This window comes from Cryptomeria japonica, chromosome 8, assembly GCF_030272615.1.
Source record: "Cryptomeria japonica chromosome 8, Sugi_1.0, whole genome shotgun sequence".
NCBI lineage: Eukaryota > Viridiplantae > Streptophyta > Pinopsida > Cupressales > Cupressaceae > Cryptomeria > Cryptomeria japonica.
In genome coordinates this window covers 717,469,944-717,485,145 of record NC_081412.1, presented here as the reverse complement: position 1 = coordinate 717,485,145, position 15,202 = coordinate 717,469,944, and the positions used below count along the sequence as shown (strand labels likewise).

At 39.6% G+C, this 15,202-nt stretch overlaps 1 protein-coding gene across 4 annotated transcripts in view; it reads right to left on the bottom strand.

Annotated features, from left to right (window-relative positions):
- LOC131071252 (N6-adenosine-methyltransferase non-catalytic subunit MTB) overlaps positions 1 to 14,988 on the bottom strand; it is a 59,330-nt gene extending 44,342 nt beyond the window's left edge. For 2 of the 4 annotated variants that reach the window (XM_058007007.2, XM_058007010.2), the window contains exons 1-2: positions 14,831 to 14,988; positions 10,463 to 13,599 (exon numbers count right to left, since the gene is read on the bottom strand). In XM_058007007.2, the coding sequence (XP_057862990.2) occupies positions 10,463 to 13,585 (3,123 nt within the window). In that variant the 5' untranslated portion in view covers positions 13,586 to 13,599; positions 14,831 to 14,988. Of the gene's footprint in view, positions 1 to 10,462; positions 13,600 to 13,695; positions 14,161 to 14,813 lie in introns of those variants that run through there. The other 2 variants (XM_058007008.2, XM_058007009.2) reach the window with 2 other exon arrangements.
- Positions 14,989 to 15,202: the final 214 nt, after the last annotated feature.

Here is a 15,202-nt window from a genome sequence, read left to right as displayed (position 1 = left end):
TGAAAGGATGTGAACCAGCTGGTCTTGTGGAGCCAATGCTACTAGAAGGCCTCTTAGACATTGAGCTTGGATGGACAAGAGGATGATCAGTCTTTGCTTTGCTACTTCTCCTATCAGCTTCCTCTTGTTCTCTAATATATCCCAAAACTAGAGCTTTTGACAACCCCTTGCCATCTGATCCCTTACAAAATTTTATTCCACGCCCAGGGATGAAACAAAGGTGGCCTTTCACTCGAAAGTATGAGCTGGTAAACTCAGTGCCACAATGGTTGCATTGCCAAACAAAACCCCCACCACCAGACACTGGCTTGATCATTGTTGTATAATGCCAAAGTGGTGAATCTTGATCAATTTTAAAGGGGGTATTTTCATTTCGGACATTTGCAACTGAACTAGAGCTTGCACTTGCACTTCTAGTTCCAGCCATTATGTATGATTATATGAATAGTGCACCTAAAATGAAAAGAGAATGCACAACATTATTGAAAAAAATTATTAAAATTTTGGTATTATAACCCCATACTATGCATACAAAGTGTAAAAAAATATACAAGACTTCTTTTAAAAAAATTAAAAAAACTTTAAAGAACTTTTAAAAAAAATTTAAAAATTTGAAAAAAACTTGGAAAAATTCTTGAAAACTTGAAAAAAATTCAGATGCACTTACCTTTAATGGCTAAATCTTTCTTCTCCAGTGATTCCTATGCCTTTGATGCGTGTCTCACACCTTCGTAGTCGTCACCTTCGAAGAAAAATACAAAAACTAAGAAGCCTGATTGCAGAGAAAAAATCTTCAAAAATGCAAGTAGAATAGGTTGAATGCATGTTTTGATGCATGAAATGCATCATAGAGGGGCGGATTAGGGTTTAGATGTAATTATAAGATTAAAAATATTGTTTTTTTATTGTTTTTAATTGCTTGCTAACCCGTGGGCCCCGTTTTTGGGAACCCACGGGCTTGGGTTCACCCGGGTCCTCCTGGGTTCGCCCTGGGTCCCACCCGGGTCCTGCCCAAGCGGCTGGGTTCCCCGTGGGTCCTACATTTTTTATTGTTTTTAATTGCTTGCTAACCCATGGGCCCCGTTTTTGGGAACCCACGGGCTTGGGTTCACCCGGGTCCTCCTGGGTTCGCCCTGGGTCCCACCCGAGTCCTGCCCAGGCGGCTGGGTTCCCTGTGGGTCCTGCATGCTTGGGTTCACCCGGGTCCTCCTGGGTTCGCCCTGGGTCCCACCCGGGTCCTGCCCAAGCGGCTGGGTTCCCTGTGGGTCCTACATTTTTTATTGTTTTTAATTGCTTGCTAACCCATGGGCCCCGTTTTTGGGAACCCACGGGCTTGGGTTCACCCGGGTCCTCCTGGGTTCGCCCTGGGTCCCACCCGGGTCCTGCCCAGGAGGCTGGGTTCCCTGTGGGTCCTGCATGGCAGGACCCACAGGGAACCCAGCCGCCTGGGCGGGACCCGGGTGGGACCCAGAGCGAACCAGGCTGGGACCAGGACCGGGCACGGACCAGGACCAGGACCTAGCCAAAATAGGGGAGAACCGGTATCATAGAAGAAAACCAGAACAAATCTCCTCAACTGAGACTGGAAGACCCTATTCATAGTGGACTGAAAGGTGGCTGGTGCGTTGGTCAACCCAAAAGGCATAACCAAAAACTCAATGTCCACAATGACATCTAAATGCAATCTTCTCAATATCCTGCTCCCTAACACTGGTCTAATGATAACATGTCCTCAAGTCAATCTTGGAGAAATAACAAGCTCCATGAAACTCATCTAACAGCTCATCGATGCGAGGAATGGGATACCTGTTCTTTACAGTCCTTCTATTCAGCATACGGTAATCAACGCACATTTTGAGTGTGCCATCTTTCTTCTTCACCAAAACAACTGATGAAGCGAAAGGAAACTTACTCGGCCTTATGTGTCCCATTGCTAGAAGTTCTTTGATGGTTTTCTCAATTTCATCTTTCAACCGCTTGGGATGCCGGTAAGGTGTAATCATGATGGGCTTGGTGCCCTCTTCAAGCTCAATGATGTGCTCTATGCCTCTATCAGGAGGCCTACCAGGAGGTATGTCACTAAACACCTTTGTATGCTTAACTCTAAGCTCCTGAATATCTGAATGGTAAGGTGTTTTATGCTACTCCTCATAAGTAGGCATTAGTTTACACTCTACTACCCAATCCACCATGTCATGTCTGATAAGTCTCTCCATTCTTTTAAGTGATTAATTTTAAGTTGCCGGCCTTGATAGCTTTAAGAACATGATTAGTCCCATCAACCTTGAGTTTCATCTCCATATCTCTAAGGTTGAGTGTAAATTCACCTATTGCATGAAGCCACGTCATGCCAAGGACCACATCCATGTTTCCCATGTTAACCACATAAAAATCAGCTTTGAATTCATAATTATTGAGTTTCATGGGTAAGTCTAAAATCATTCTATCACAAGTCAGCACATTACCATCAGCAACTTTCACCCTTATGCCTTCAAACTCTTGAGTTTGAATCCCATGCCTTCAAACTCTTGAGTTTGAATCCCACGCTTCTCCACCAACCGTGCATCTATGAAATTATGAGTTGCATCTGTATCAAGTAGAGAAATGACTCTTTGACCAGCCAAGAGTCCATGCAACCTAAAAGAACCTTCTCCTTGCATGCTAGACATATGAGCTTCCCGTAGATCAAATTCTCCTTCATTTTCAACTCCTTTTTCTGAATTTTCAGTCTCGAAATCATCTTGATCAGCTTGCTGGTCTGTGTTATCAGTCATGTTTTCTCCCTCATAAAACCACTCCATATTCCTATTTTGACCCTTAGGCTTGAGGAGACAATCATGGTTTTGATCATAAGGGCCCTTACAATGAAAACACATCTTCCTCCTACGCAAATCATTAAGTGTTTCCCTATCCAAAGGTGCTGCAAACTTCCTCCCTTGGTCCACATTTTCTAATTTCTTTTGATCAAACTTGCTGTCATTAAATGATGAGGACAGTTTTGAGTTGTTTGGAGTGAACTTACTACGAGGAGCGGTAAGTTCCATGCTACGTGCCTTCCTCATGGCTTCTTGCAAGGTTGGGGGATCAAAAGCCTTAATCCAACCTTTCATAGGCTCATAAAAACCTTCAACAAAAAGAATAACCAGCCTTCTCTCTGAGATGTTAGTTACCATAACTGAAAGCTTCTGAAATTCACTAATATAAAATTCCAAGCTACCCATTTGTTTCAGCTGAGCTAAATCCCTGAAATACAACTCTAGATCTCTTTTATCAAAACGCTCAACCAATCTATCAGTGAATTCTTGGTATGTAGTAATAAGGTCTTGATGCAAAGTCACCATCCCATGGTGCCACCAATCATGAGCTACCCCATCTAAATGCAAAGCTGCAAACTTAATAGCATCTTCTTCTGACATAGGACGTAGGTTCAAGAAAGTATCCAACTTGCTAATCCAAGCTCACGCTGTAACTCTACTGCTACCATCAAAAGTAAAAAGTGTGAGCTTGTTGATTGCATATTTGAAATCATTAGTTTTGTTCCAAGGTTTTTAATTGTTCCAATTCCTGTTATGATCTCTCTTTTGACTAATATACCTATCAAAGCTAAGGTGATCTTGAACTCTCTGTGGTAATCTATCCCACTCATCATGCATTGCCATGATATTGTCACCAAAACCCATGTCATCTCTAGCTTCGGAATCAACCTCATCTTCAAGTTTAGCTCTGACAAAGGTGGGGCGTGTGGGTCTGTCATATGTACGTGTGTTAGTCACCCGAGCTCTGGAATGACCAGCAATACTGCCATTCTCTTCTTGATTCTTATCATTACCCTTAGGTATTGAAAGAAGTTGAATGGCTGTGGTCAGCTGTTGCTACCTGTTGTTGTCCAGATGCTATACCTCTCATGACCTCCCTTGCCTCGTTGTCATCATTCTGTGTAGTGTTTCTGGTGGCTTCTTCATTCCTCTCACCCATATTTTCAATTTGGTTCTCACCAAAATGAAATTGGTTTCTCTGAGAACTGAATCTCCTGCGGGTATAAAACCTGTGATGCCCAAACTATTGGTGATGCATATAAAATCCCCTAACCCTCCAAGATGGCAGGATCAAAGCTCTGATACCACTGTGATGAACCCTTGCTGGTTCAATCCTTCAACCTGCTGTAATTTATTATTCTTTTTTTTGTATTTTAAATATTAGAGATGGTCTTTCAGAAACAGACTGAAGTTGCAGAAGGGTTTCTTTAATTCTCAACACATATTGAAAGAATACATGAAATTAATCAACTGAAGCAATAAACTGGAGAATTTAGAAGCATACCCGTAGGTCCTTAGCCAATTTATTGAATTAAAAGAATTCAATCAGCAACTTGCAAAGTTCTGATCTTTTATTCTGAAACAATTCAGATCTGCTCTTATTTAATACTAAGGCACCCCAACAGTGGAAGATGGCGCCAATAAATGAGCAAGCTCTTGGTGAAATTGAAACGAAGGCAGATGAAGTGTTGGTAAAGGTTGACGGAGTAGAAGGGAAGGGTAAAAAGGTGTCAAAAGAAGATAGAGTGTGTTTGGGAAAAGCAACCTCCAAACCACAGAAAAATTAACAACAAAACAGTAAATAGGAAACCTACAACAAATCTGCCTTGTAAGAAGCCAAATCTACCCCAATTTAATTCAATTTGACTCCTGAATGAAGCCAACCAAGCTGCAACAATTTGATTGATCTTTCAAAATCTCAAAGCTACTGAATTCTGAAGAATGCACGCTCTCCAAAACAGGTCCAAACCCTAGCCGCCATAGCCAAGTGCTCAAAAGAAATGTCAAATGCTCAATATCAATGAATGAGGTTTAATTTCATCTTGGCTGCCTAAATACCCAAAAAGTACGATTTTTGGCAATTAGGTTTTTAAAAATCATAACTTGCTTTTAGGGTTCCCAAATTAATCCTAAAAGCAACACCCAACTTAGGAGATATTAAATTTTCACTTAAATAAATTTAAGCGATGCACTTTGTGGTTTTATTTTAATATTTCATTAAAACATTAATTGCCTATGGGAATCACTAAAAAAATCATATCTCCCTCAATATTGCTCAGAAACTGAATCTGTCAGAAGCTGGGACCATGGTTCTCCATGCTAATGAAAATAAGGACCATGTCTATTTTTAGCAGTTTTTCCCTAAAAATTCAGAAATCCTCATATAATGTCAAAGACTAATGAAACGAAGACCAGAATTGAACTCAACACTGAACTAGAACAAATAGACAGACCACTCCTCAAGATATTGCATCACTGACCCCCTTATCCATACCATGTTAGCCTACAAGGGTCCAAAAATAGGCTAACCCCTTATCCATACCCTGTTAGCCTACAAGGGTCCAAAAATAGGCTAACTCCTCAAACCACCATCCCTGACAAGGATGGGGACATTACAACAGCGATAAATAATCATGATGTGGATGCAAGTGATTTTTCAGGTATGACATTTTATAATGAGCTTTTGATCTATTATGCATTCATGATGGGCAGATTGGAGGTCTACAACATTAACATGGAGTTGTGGGATTATGATGAGACATTGCTGGAAGGAGAGTGGATAAGCATAACAATAGGAATACTTTCACATGTACGAGTTGCAGGTTTCCATAATGTTGATTGTATCAAAGTAGACCACCAAAGTGATAAGGTGTTCTTCATACGGCTGGTTTGGGATTCTGGAGGTGCCGCAGAGAATTGCTTGAGGACAAGCAATGTTTGGGCAGGGAGGATTGTAATGTCCCCAATTTAAGTGACAATTAATTAAATTGATTTTTATTAAGTTATTAAAAAAATAAAAGATAAATTCAAATGATGACGTCATATTAATTAATTTAATTAAAGAATAATAAAAATAACAAAATATTAGTAAATGTCACTTTATTAAATAAAATTCTCCAAAATATTAGTTTTTATGTCAGCCAAGTCAGCCTAATGGTCTAGATGTTTCTTGGAGTTCTTTATAAGGAAGCTGAATGAAAGAAAGAAGGCATACTTGATTTGATAAACGATTTAAAACATTTCTGGAGACAAAAACCTTTAGGAGTAGAGAAGGGCTGGACGAAAACCTGGTTCTTCCAAAGAGGTGTAAGAATCAAAAGCCTGTTTCAGAAATAAATATATCTTTCTTGTTGGGAAATAAGGTTATTATATTCTGAATTATATTTGTTTTGCAGCTTGAATACATGCAACTGCTTTATTTACTGTATCGGCTGCAAGGCCGCCTCGGAGCGGTCTAAGCATAGGGCGCACTTGGGGTGACTACCAGTGCCATCACCTCATCCCACGATGTGTCTAATACAAAGAAAGTTCTGAGGCAGCCGAGGAGCCTCCACGCATAGCAATCGGAGTGTGAGGCAAGGGATGCAACAGGGAGGGCCCAATGCCAGACAAAAGAGGCTGCAAAGCTGCCTCGGAGAGGTCTAAGCATCAGGCACGCTTGGGACGACTACCAGTGCCATCCCCTCATCCCGCGATGCGTCCGATACAGATAAAGTTCTGAGGTGGCCGAGGAGCCTCCCCGCATAGCAATCGGGGTGTGAGGAGAGGGATGCGGCAGGGAGGGCCCAAAGGCTAGACGGAAGAGGCTACAAGGCCGCCTCGGAGCGGTCTAAGCATCGGGTGTCATGTCCCCTCCTTGATCGTTTTATATATATATATATAATTTATTATTATTAATTGATATAATAATTACCAACAAATGATTATTTGGAATTTATTTATTTATTAAATATTATTATTTAATTAATATTTATTACTAATAATATTCTTGAAGTATTCAATTAAAAATAAATTAATAATATATTATAAGCATAATGAATTAATTTCTAAAGCTTCCATATAGGTAGATTCTCCTTCACTTCAAGTATAATTGCCGCTGATAGCTGTTCGTATCCCCTCCAAATAATATTACCCTCAAACAATAGGAGATATTTGAATTATTATTGATTTTATTTCCACTTCAATCATAAGAGGATATACATCAATAATATGGGACAGCGACTATAATATCACCATTGAGAAGTCACAACAGCGATTGGCTAAGGCAGCAATCTGGTCAACATCCTTGACACATCATCGATAATAACAGAGATCGAGGAGTAAGCATTCAATGATTATCATTGCCTATCGTGGTGACTAAGCTACTGGAGATTGCCACCGATGGGAATCAAACATTCATCACACGAAACGAAGGCTTAAGTAAAGCGCATAGCATTAGTATGAATCAAATATTAGTATTACCGTGACTATAGAGGCTGAACGCAACTCCCTTGGTGGGCGTGATCATATGCAATCAACAATTGTTACTCAGGGAAAAGACATTGAAAAATTAGAATGATTAGTGGTTTAGTATGTTGAATGAATTATAATTAAGACACTAATTAAATGATAATCGGTGGTTAAGAGTTTTATCAAAGAATGCAATGTCACTTGAAACAATAGTAATCCATTTACAAAGAGGTGTGATTGGTAAGATGATAAGCTGTATTAAAAAGAGTTGCAACCCAGATCGCACCCCATCATGATATATTAAAGGAGACTGGAATATCATTCCAAGGGGGGGGGGGGGTGTTATCAGCAACCATCTTATAGATGGGAGATTATCATATAGACTGTACTCATAAAAGGAGGTCAGACGATGGATCAGATCAGATCAGAACTGTTATTATGTTACAGGCAGTAACATCTTTTTTCTTGCTGATATGCATGGGACGTACTTATTATGTGGTTGTGTTTGAAGCCGCTGGCTCATATACAGGATTTAATAATAACACTAATAATAATACAAATATTAATAACAAAATAATAATTATGATTATTATAGTACTTGTGAGAACTGCTCTACAGTAATACGTATAATGTTAATATCTGAGTATATATATATATAAAGATATATAATGTAAAGATATAATATAAAATATATACTAGTACATATATAAATATAAAAGAATATTGTTTGATCCGACAAACTAATATTGGAATATAAATCAGGAAGAATTCATAAGTTAATAACAGAAAGGAAAGTATGTTTTTTCTGTTAAGACCTAGAATTATGAATGATAGATTGATTATCTAGTATAATAGATGAACTATTTACTCATTAATAATTGATAAATTTATGGGAACTATGGAATATTATCGACTTGATTCATAGCTTTGTCTCCTAATCAACTTAGTTTATGTCACAAGTAGGTTGAGATGGATTGATTATGGTTAGAATAGGCCTAAATCTAGTAGGGGACATTATATCAGGCGCACTTGGGGCAACTACCAGTGTCGGCCCCTTATCCCGCGAATTTGTGGAGACGAAAACCTTTAGGAGTAGAGAAGGGCTGGATGAAAACCTGGTTCTTCCAAAGAGGTGGATTCGCAGCGGAGTCTACATGAGGGCCAAATTTGTGAAGTCTCCATTGGAGAAAAATTGGTAAGAATCAAAAGTCTGTTTCAGAAATAAATATATCTTTCTTGTTGGGAAATAAGGTTATTATATTCTGAATTATATTTGTTTTGCAGCTTGAATATATGCAACTGCTTTATTTATTGTATTGCTTTTCAAAAATTTGGCATATTATAAGTGGGGCCCCATTGGGTAAACTTCTGTATAATTTGCCGCATATTGCATCTTGGCCAATATTCTAATATTATTATGAAGATGTGCTTTGGGCTATCAACAGCACATTAATATTATAAGCTGGGAATTGTAATCATTTGATTGAAGCTATTACCATCGCTTATTTCTGTACATGAATTATATAAGCTGATTCATATTGAGTCATGTTGAATAATGGTTGGTTTGTGGGTTCCAATTTATTATAAGGTTTTATTACAAGTAGGGATTGATAATTGCGAGAACTAATCAGGGAGCCTCAAACAAGCCCGATATATCAAAGTTAATATCATTGGCTTTTTCCATTCCAAGGCAAATATTAATTCATTGTGTTGGGCAGAACTGTGGTAAGGACCTGAAGCATCCACAAGTGCTGTGAGAAGAATCACACCTGTAATGTATGGGAGTAGGAGACGAGTGTAGCAGCGGCCCATAACAGAATTGTAAGTCATGGCGAAGTGAGGTTGTGTGAGTCAGGAATCTATACTGAACACACGAAATCTGAAAGTCACAGCAAAAGCTTTGCTTGAGCCTTCTAATGCAAGCAAGTATCGGTCATTCCCTGCCAGGCTACTTGAATCCAGATAACACGGGAAAAATTAAATAAAGGCATCGAATTGGGTCGTTGAGGTATAGCAATTGCAATCACCAGGTCTGCATCAAACCTATTCAAGCGGCTTGAAACATATTTCAGAAGTAAGATTAATATCGTACAATCTTCGAGAATTCTGAAGCTGTAATTTCTTTCCTTCCTCCCAAACGGGCCAATGATCTGTGAATTTTCAGTGGATTCCTAATTTGTAACAGACACTTGCCATTCCAGAAATGAACTTGATTTATGGAAGTTAGTAGCATAGAAGTTTATGTTTTCTGAATCAGTGTATTTCCGTGGCATCTGAGATTTAAAATGATGCTATACCTGATTAATGTGTCTGACTGTAAGAATTTCTGGTAATTGTTTAACGAAGGATAATACATATAACAAATTGAATTTATTGAAGAATCCTTTAAAGTGTCCTTTGAATGAACTGATGACCAATGCATTTTAAAATGACAGTTGCCTGAATCAATGACCAGTGTTGCGAGGACAGATATTACAGAATTTGCAAAGCATCAAATAACCAAAATAGCCAAATAGAACAATTGCACATTGTAATAATGATAGTGAGCAATTTGAAGAAAAAAGTGTCCTTTAAATGAACTGATGACCAATGCATTTTACAATGACATTTTACTGAATCAATGAAACGTGTTGGACAGCTATTGCAGAATTTGCAAAGCATCAAATAACCAGAAGAGCCAAATAGAACACTTGTACATTGTGATAATAATGGTGAGCACTGAGCAGAACTGAAAATAAAGGGTAAGCATGAATAAGCTTCTTATGATTGCACTACTATTAATAGCAACGCATACGATTTTGGTTTAAGTTCCTGGAAATAACACCTAGATAAAAGGATCTTAAACACTAAAAAATTGGAGGCTTTGCCAGGTCCACAATACTAAAAATGTTTTAAAAACTACCTCTGCATAGATTGAACATCTCTATCTTAAATAAGTCTGGTTTAAGCTCCTGAAAGTAATACCTAAATGCAAGGATCTTAAACAATATAGAAAATGTTCAAATAATATCTTTAGGTAGTTTGACCATCTGTATTTTATGAGTAGACCAGACACCTTGGCCAGAGTATATATGCACCTTGCACTTCAAATGAGAACTGTCAGTAGGTGCTTCAAGCTTGTTTCAGACTGTATTACATACAATCAACATAGAAGTGTTTATTAATAGAATAAGAAAAACAAAGTTACAAAATCGTACCTCTATCTTAATATTCTGAATTTCTTCAAATGTCCAGTACTCCATATGATCCCCAACACCAGGAGCCCTATGTACATATTCCTCCCAGGGTGGATCAACGAGGATGACATCAAACTTTGTTCCAAACAATTCGGGAGCAAGCACGGTTTCACGCAAATCACATTTCAGATACATAGGAGGGCAAGCACTTTTTGCAACAATTTCATCTTTCTTCTGGATTAGCTCCCTCAGTTTAGGATAGTCTTCAACCACATTTGTGAGTTCTAGTTCTCTGATGAAATTCTGGGGTCGCATGCCTGTATCAACAAAATTTTGTGAATAATCATTTTGCTCACCTCTTGAAGGTGCTTTACCAGGAGGACCTGTAATCCTTGGAGGAACTCTTCCCACATTTGCCTTTTCATTAACCATACCTCGACCCATTGGATTAACACTCCCATATCCTGCCCCTGACATATTTGGAGAGGCACCTCTGACAGGCCCAGGCTGATTAAAGTATACACCTTGATTTGGACCAGGTCCCATATTTGGCACAAATCTCGGACCAGAAGGGCCTGGTGGAGGGACTGGAGATAAACCAGGAGGAACAGCTAAGATGTTCATCTCACCACCACCACGACCCCCACCCCAGACCATGTGACCTGCCGCATACGGAGGGGGCAGAAAACCACCAGGACCCATGGGAGGACCAGGAGCAGGACCCATACCAGGACCCATTGCTTGTAAGGCCCCTGGGGGCAATCCAAGAGGACCAAATGGAGGGCCCATGGCAGGTACACCAGGTCCAGGGCCTGGACCCATCATGGGCAACGGAATTCCACCCCGCTGTGTATCCCTTCCCTGCACCCTACCCCGTCCTCTACCACCCCGTCCACCCTTCCCTCCTTGCTGCATCATCCGTGTGAAGGAACCAGACCCTTGGTTGCTTCCAAAAGAAGACTGTCCTCCATTACCCATTTGCCCTGCTCCACGACCACGATTATTCAAAGATCCCTTATGTCCTCTGCCTCTTCCACCATGCATGTTTGACCCATCTGGAGTAATCCTTCCTGGATTCATGCCAAAATTTTGATCAAGGCCTGGAGGAGCATCATCATCGTACCGTTCACGTGAATCAATGCCAGCAGCATAAACATCACCCATTCTTCCTCTATCATCAGGAGGAAACCCCCAGTCACCCTCTCCCATAAAATCAGAAGGGCCTCCTATATCATTTCTTCTACTTGAACCAAATGCAGATCCAGAGTCACCTCTTCCATAATCAAGAGAACCGGCTCTTCTATCCAAAGCATCATTGCTACTGCCAAAACTTGTTACACTTTTAACTCCTTCCAGCCTCCCCCTGTCCTTTCTATCTGTGACTACCCTTTGTACTTTCTCTCTTTCCAATCTCTCTCTTTCACGTCCATGAAATTCCCAATCCCGCTCAAAATCATAATCCCCTTCTTCGCCCTTTAAATCCTTATCATGTCTATCATAATATCGACTTTTCCTATGATCTTTGGAACCTTCCCAATCTCTAGATCTTTCCATCCAATCAGAATCCTTCTCTCTAGGCCTATCCTCTCGATACACATCTCGATCTCTGTCCTTTCCTTTCAAACTGATGCTTCTTTCTGTATCCGAATCACCTCTGTCATCAGAAAACTCTCTGTCAAACTCCTCAGAATCTCGTCGAGCTCTTTTTCTACCTTCAGGACTCCAAGACCTTTTCATGTGCCTTACTCCCCTTCCACTCCGACCCCGACCAGATCTGCCTCTATCTTCTATGTCTTCCCAACCCATGTCCCTTTTTTCCTTCATTCTTCCTCTCTCAACATGCTCATCCTCATTATCTTGTATATCCCAATTTTCCGCCTCATCCCATCTACCATGTCCGTACTCCCTGAAGTTCTTATGCCTTTCGCTTTTCTCTTCCTGCACCTTGAAGGATTGCCTTTGACCTCCAGACTTTTCCCAGCTCTCAAAATCTTCGGCCATGCTGTCAAATGTATCTCGAATTCTACGCTGCTGCTTATCATCCAACTTATCCATATTGATTGCCTTGTTTGCATCCTCATCATCTGCATGCATTTCTAACCTACCCTTACCCTTAGGCCTCCTTTCAGCTTCTTCTGTCCTCCTTTCATCCCGGTCACTTGCTCTTGCAGGTTTCCCTTCATTGTGGAATGTCAACGCTTCTCCAAACCTGCTCTTGCTTTTCGAAGGAAAATCATTTGTTTCATTTTCTCTCTCCCTCCCACCTCCAAGTTTCTCCCTGCCCCTACCCACCCTCCTGTCACCTTTATCTATATCCAGATCCTCATTAACAACCTTTGGGGTAGACCTTGAGTAATCGGCTTCATCCCATCTCCTTCCATTGTCATCCTTTTCATATTTGCTGCTGCCTTTGCCTCCTTGACCCTTCTCTTTTCCACTTCCTTTCCTTTCTGTATACCTTGCAGTATCATCTGAACCTTGTCTAGCAATCCCCCTTTCTTGTGGTGCATTCTCAGCGTCACTTTCCCTATAGAAATCACTTGTTTTGCCTCTGTTTCTGCTTTGAGATGTCTCATAGCCAGATGCTGCTTTCACTGCAGTAGTTTCTGTTTTCCCGGCTCTGATAGTTCCAGTAGCCTTCCTTGGCAGATTTCTGTCATAATCAGTAAAAGCGTGCTGTCTAGATCTATCATCCTCTGGTTTGGCTCCAGCATTCTCTTCTTTCATTTTTCTTGTTGCATCCTGGTAACCACTGCTAGATTTTTTGTCCAATTTATCCCTGTCACGTTTATTATCTGCATTACTGCCCCTGGTCCCATAATCATCTGATCTCGGGCCAATCACACCTTTGTCATCATACTCATCCTCGTCACCACTCCCTGCCCTTCCTGAGCTGGCTGTAACCAATTTCTTTTTGCCACTGCCACTCTTCCTCCTACTTCCTGTCTGCTGCCAATCCTCAGAATATTCATCAGGATTGCCCCGTTTCCTAGACTTGCTTGACCGATGCCTGTCCCTTCGGCGCTCAGAAACATCCCAGTCCTCATCCTCCCCATCCCTATCCCGATCTCGCGGTGACTCTGGACTCTCCACAGTAGAGCGCCGCTTTTCATAATGGCGGGTGCTGGACTCAGAGATGTCCATCGCACCAAAGTCCCCTGGAAAAAAGATGGAAAACAGTACTTCTCAAATACTTCACTCTCATTATATTTGCAGATTCAAGAAAAAATTTCAATAAATTTACTTTAAATTACCTCGAAATAGCTTAACATCCAAAGATATCAGGCTTGGGGTTTACCCAAATATTTGATCAAGCAAAAACTAGTATAAATGTATTCCACTTAAAAAAGCGTAAGGCTAACTGATATAGGGTGAATCCAAAAATTCTCAGTGTCGTAGATTTTGCAAACATGAATAAATAAAATATAACAAACTAAATCTCCTGAAAAAACGATAGCAGATATAGGGTTTCTCCAGGGTTTTACTTTTCAGTGTCGACATAATTTTATATTTTAACAACGCAAGGGAAACAAACCCTTGCAAAAAGTACAGAAGTCTCGGGGTTTCCTCTCAACAAAATTTACTGTTATAAGATTTACAAATCTAAGCATAAAAAAGGAAAACATTATTAAGCCCGCCGAAAAAACAGGGCAAACTTAGGGTTGCTCCCAGAAAATTCATAGACATGGAATCAATAGATTTAAGAAATTTTAGAGTCTTGAAGTTTCTCCAAATATTTTCACTCTCAAGGGATTCCAAGCATCAGCAAAATAAATAATACCCGACAGAACAAAGTAATTTCCTTGCGCCAGTACGGTATATTTACTGTTTCTAAAAGACGGGGAACTAAAAGCTTTAAACAACATATATAACAAATTTAAATTGAGGAAATAGATAAAGTTGATCCAAAATTATGCATTCTTCATTGATTCGCACATTTAAATACGACGATAAAAGGATGGCAATCGTCAGATTTTCTAATTATTAAAATTGTATAGAGAATTCCAGATTTTAGAAATGAATAAAACCATGCCTATTCCCTCCAAATTGATGTCAAAATAAGGGTTTCGGCCAACAAAATAAATTTTAATAGGCAGTGTGCTGAATTTGCAGGTTATAGAAATATTAAAACAAATTGACATTTCCTGTAAAATGGATAACAAAATTAGGGTTTCATAAAAAAAAATGGTGTCTTGAATTTTGCTGTTTCGAGGGATTAAATAAACAGGTTTATTGCCCTCAAGGTCAGAAAAATGGGGGCTTCCACTGAGATTTTCAGTGATATAAAATTTCAGATTCAAATTTTCATACAAGCTTCTCAAACTACGCAAGGAAAATATATACGAGTGAGAGTTTCAATTGATTGACATACTATGTGTGTATACAGACTTGAGGCTTTTGACGGTGTTAAGCCGGCGATTCCATGGCTGCTATCAGATTTTATTGAGTTAGAAAATTTATGCGTTTCTTTGCGCAGCTCAGGTGGACGAGAACTGATCGGCTTTTCCAAAAAATTTAACGCCTTCGCCTTCTTTCATATGACCCACGCAATGGTTTTGTTTTTTTTTAAAATAAAAATATTCCATACATTAATATAAATATAAACATTTGTAGAAAAGTGCATATTACATATCTTTAGTATTTGGTATATTTTTCTTTTAGTAATGTGTTATCTTTCCAATTCTTGTGATAGAAGTTGTTGATTTAATATCTTCATACTTGTTGATTTAATGTCCAATTTTTGTACAACATTGCATCAAT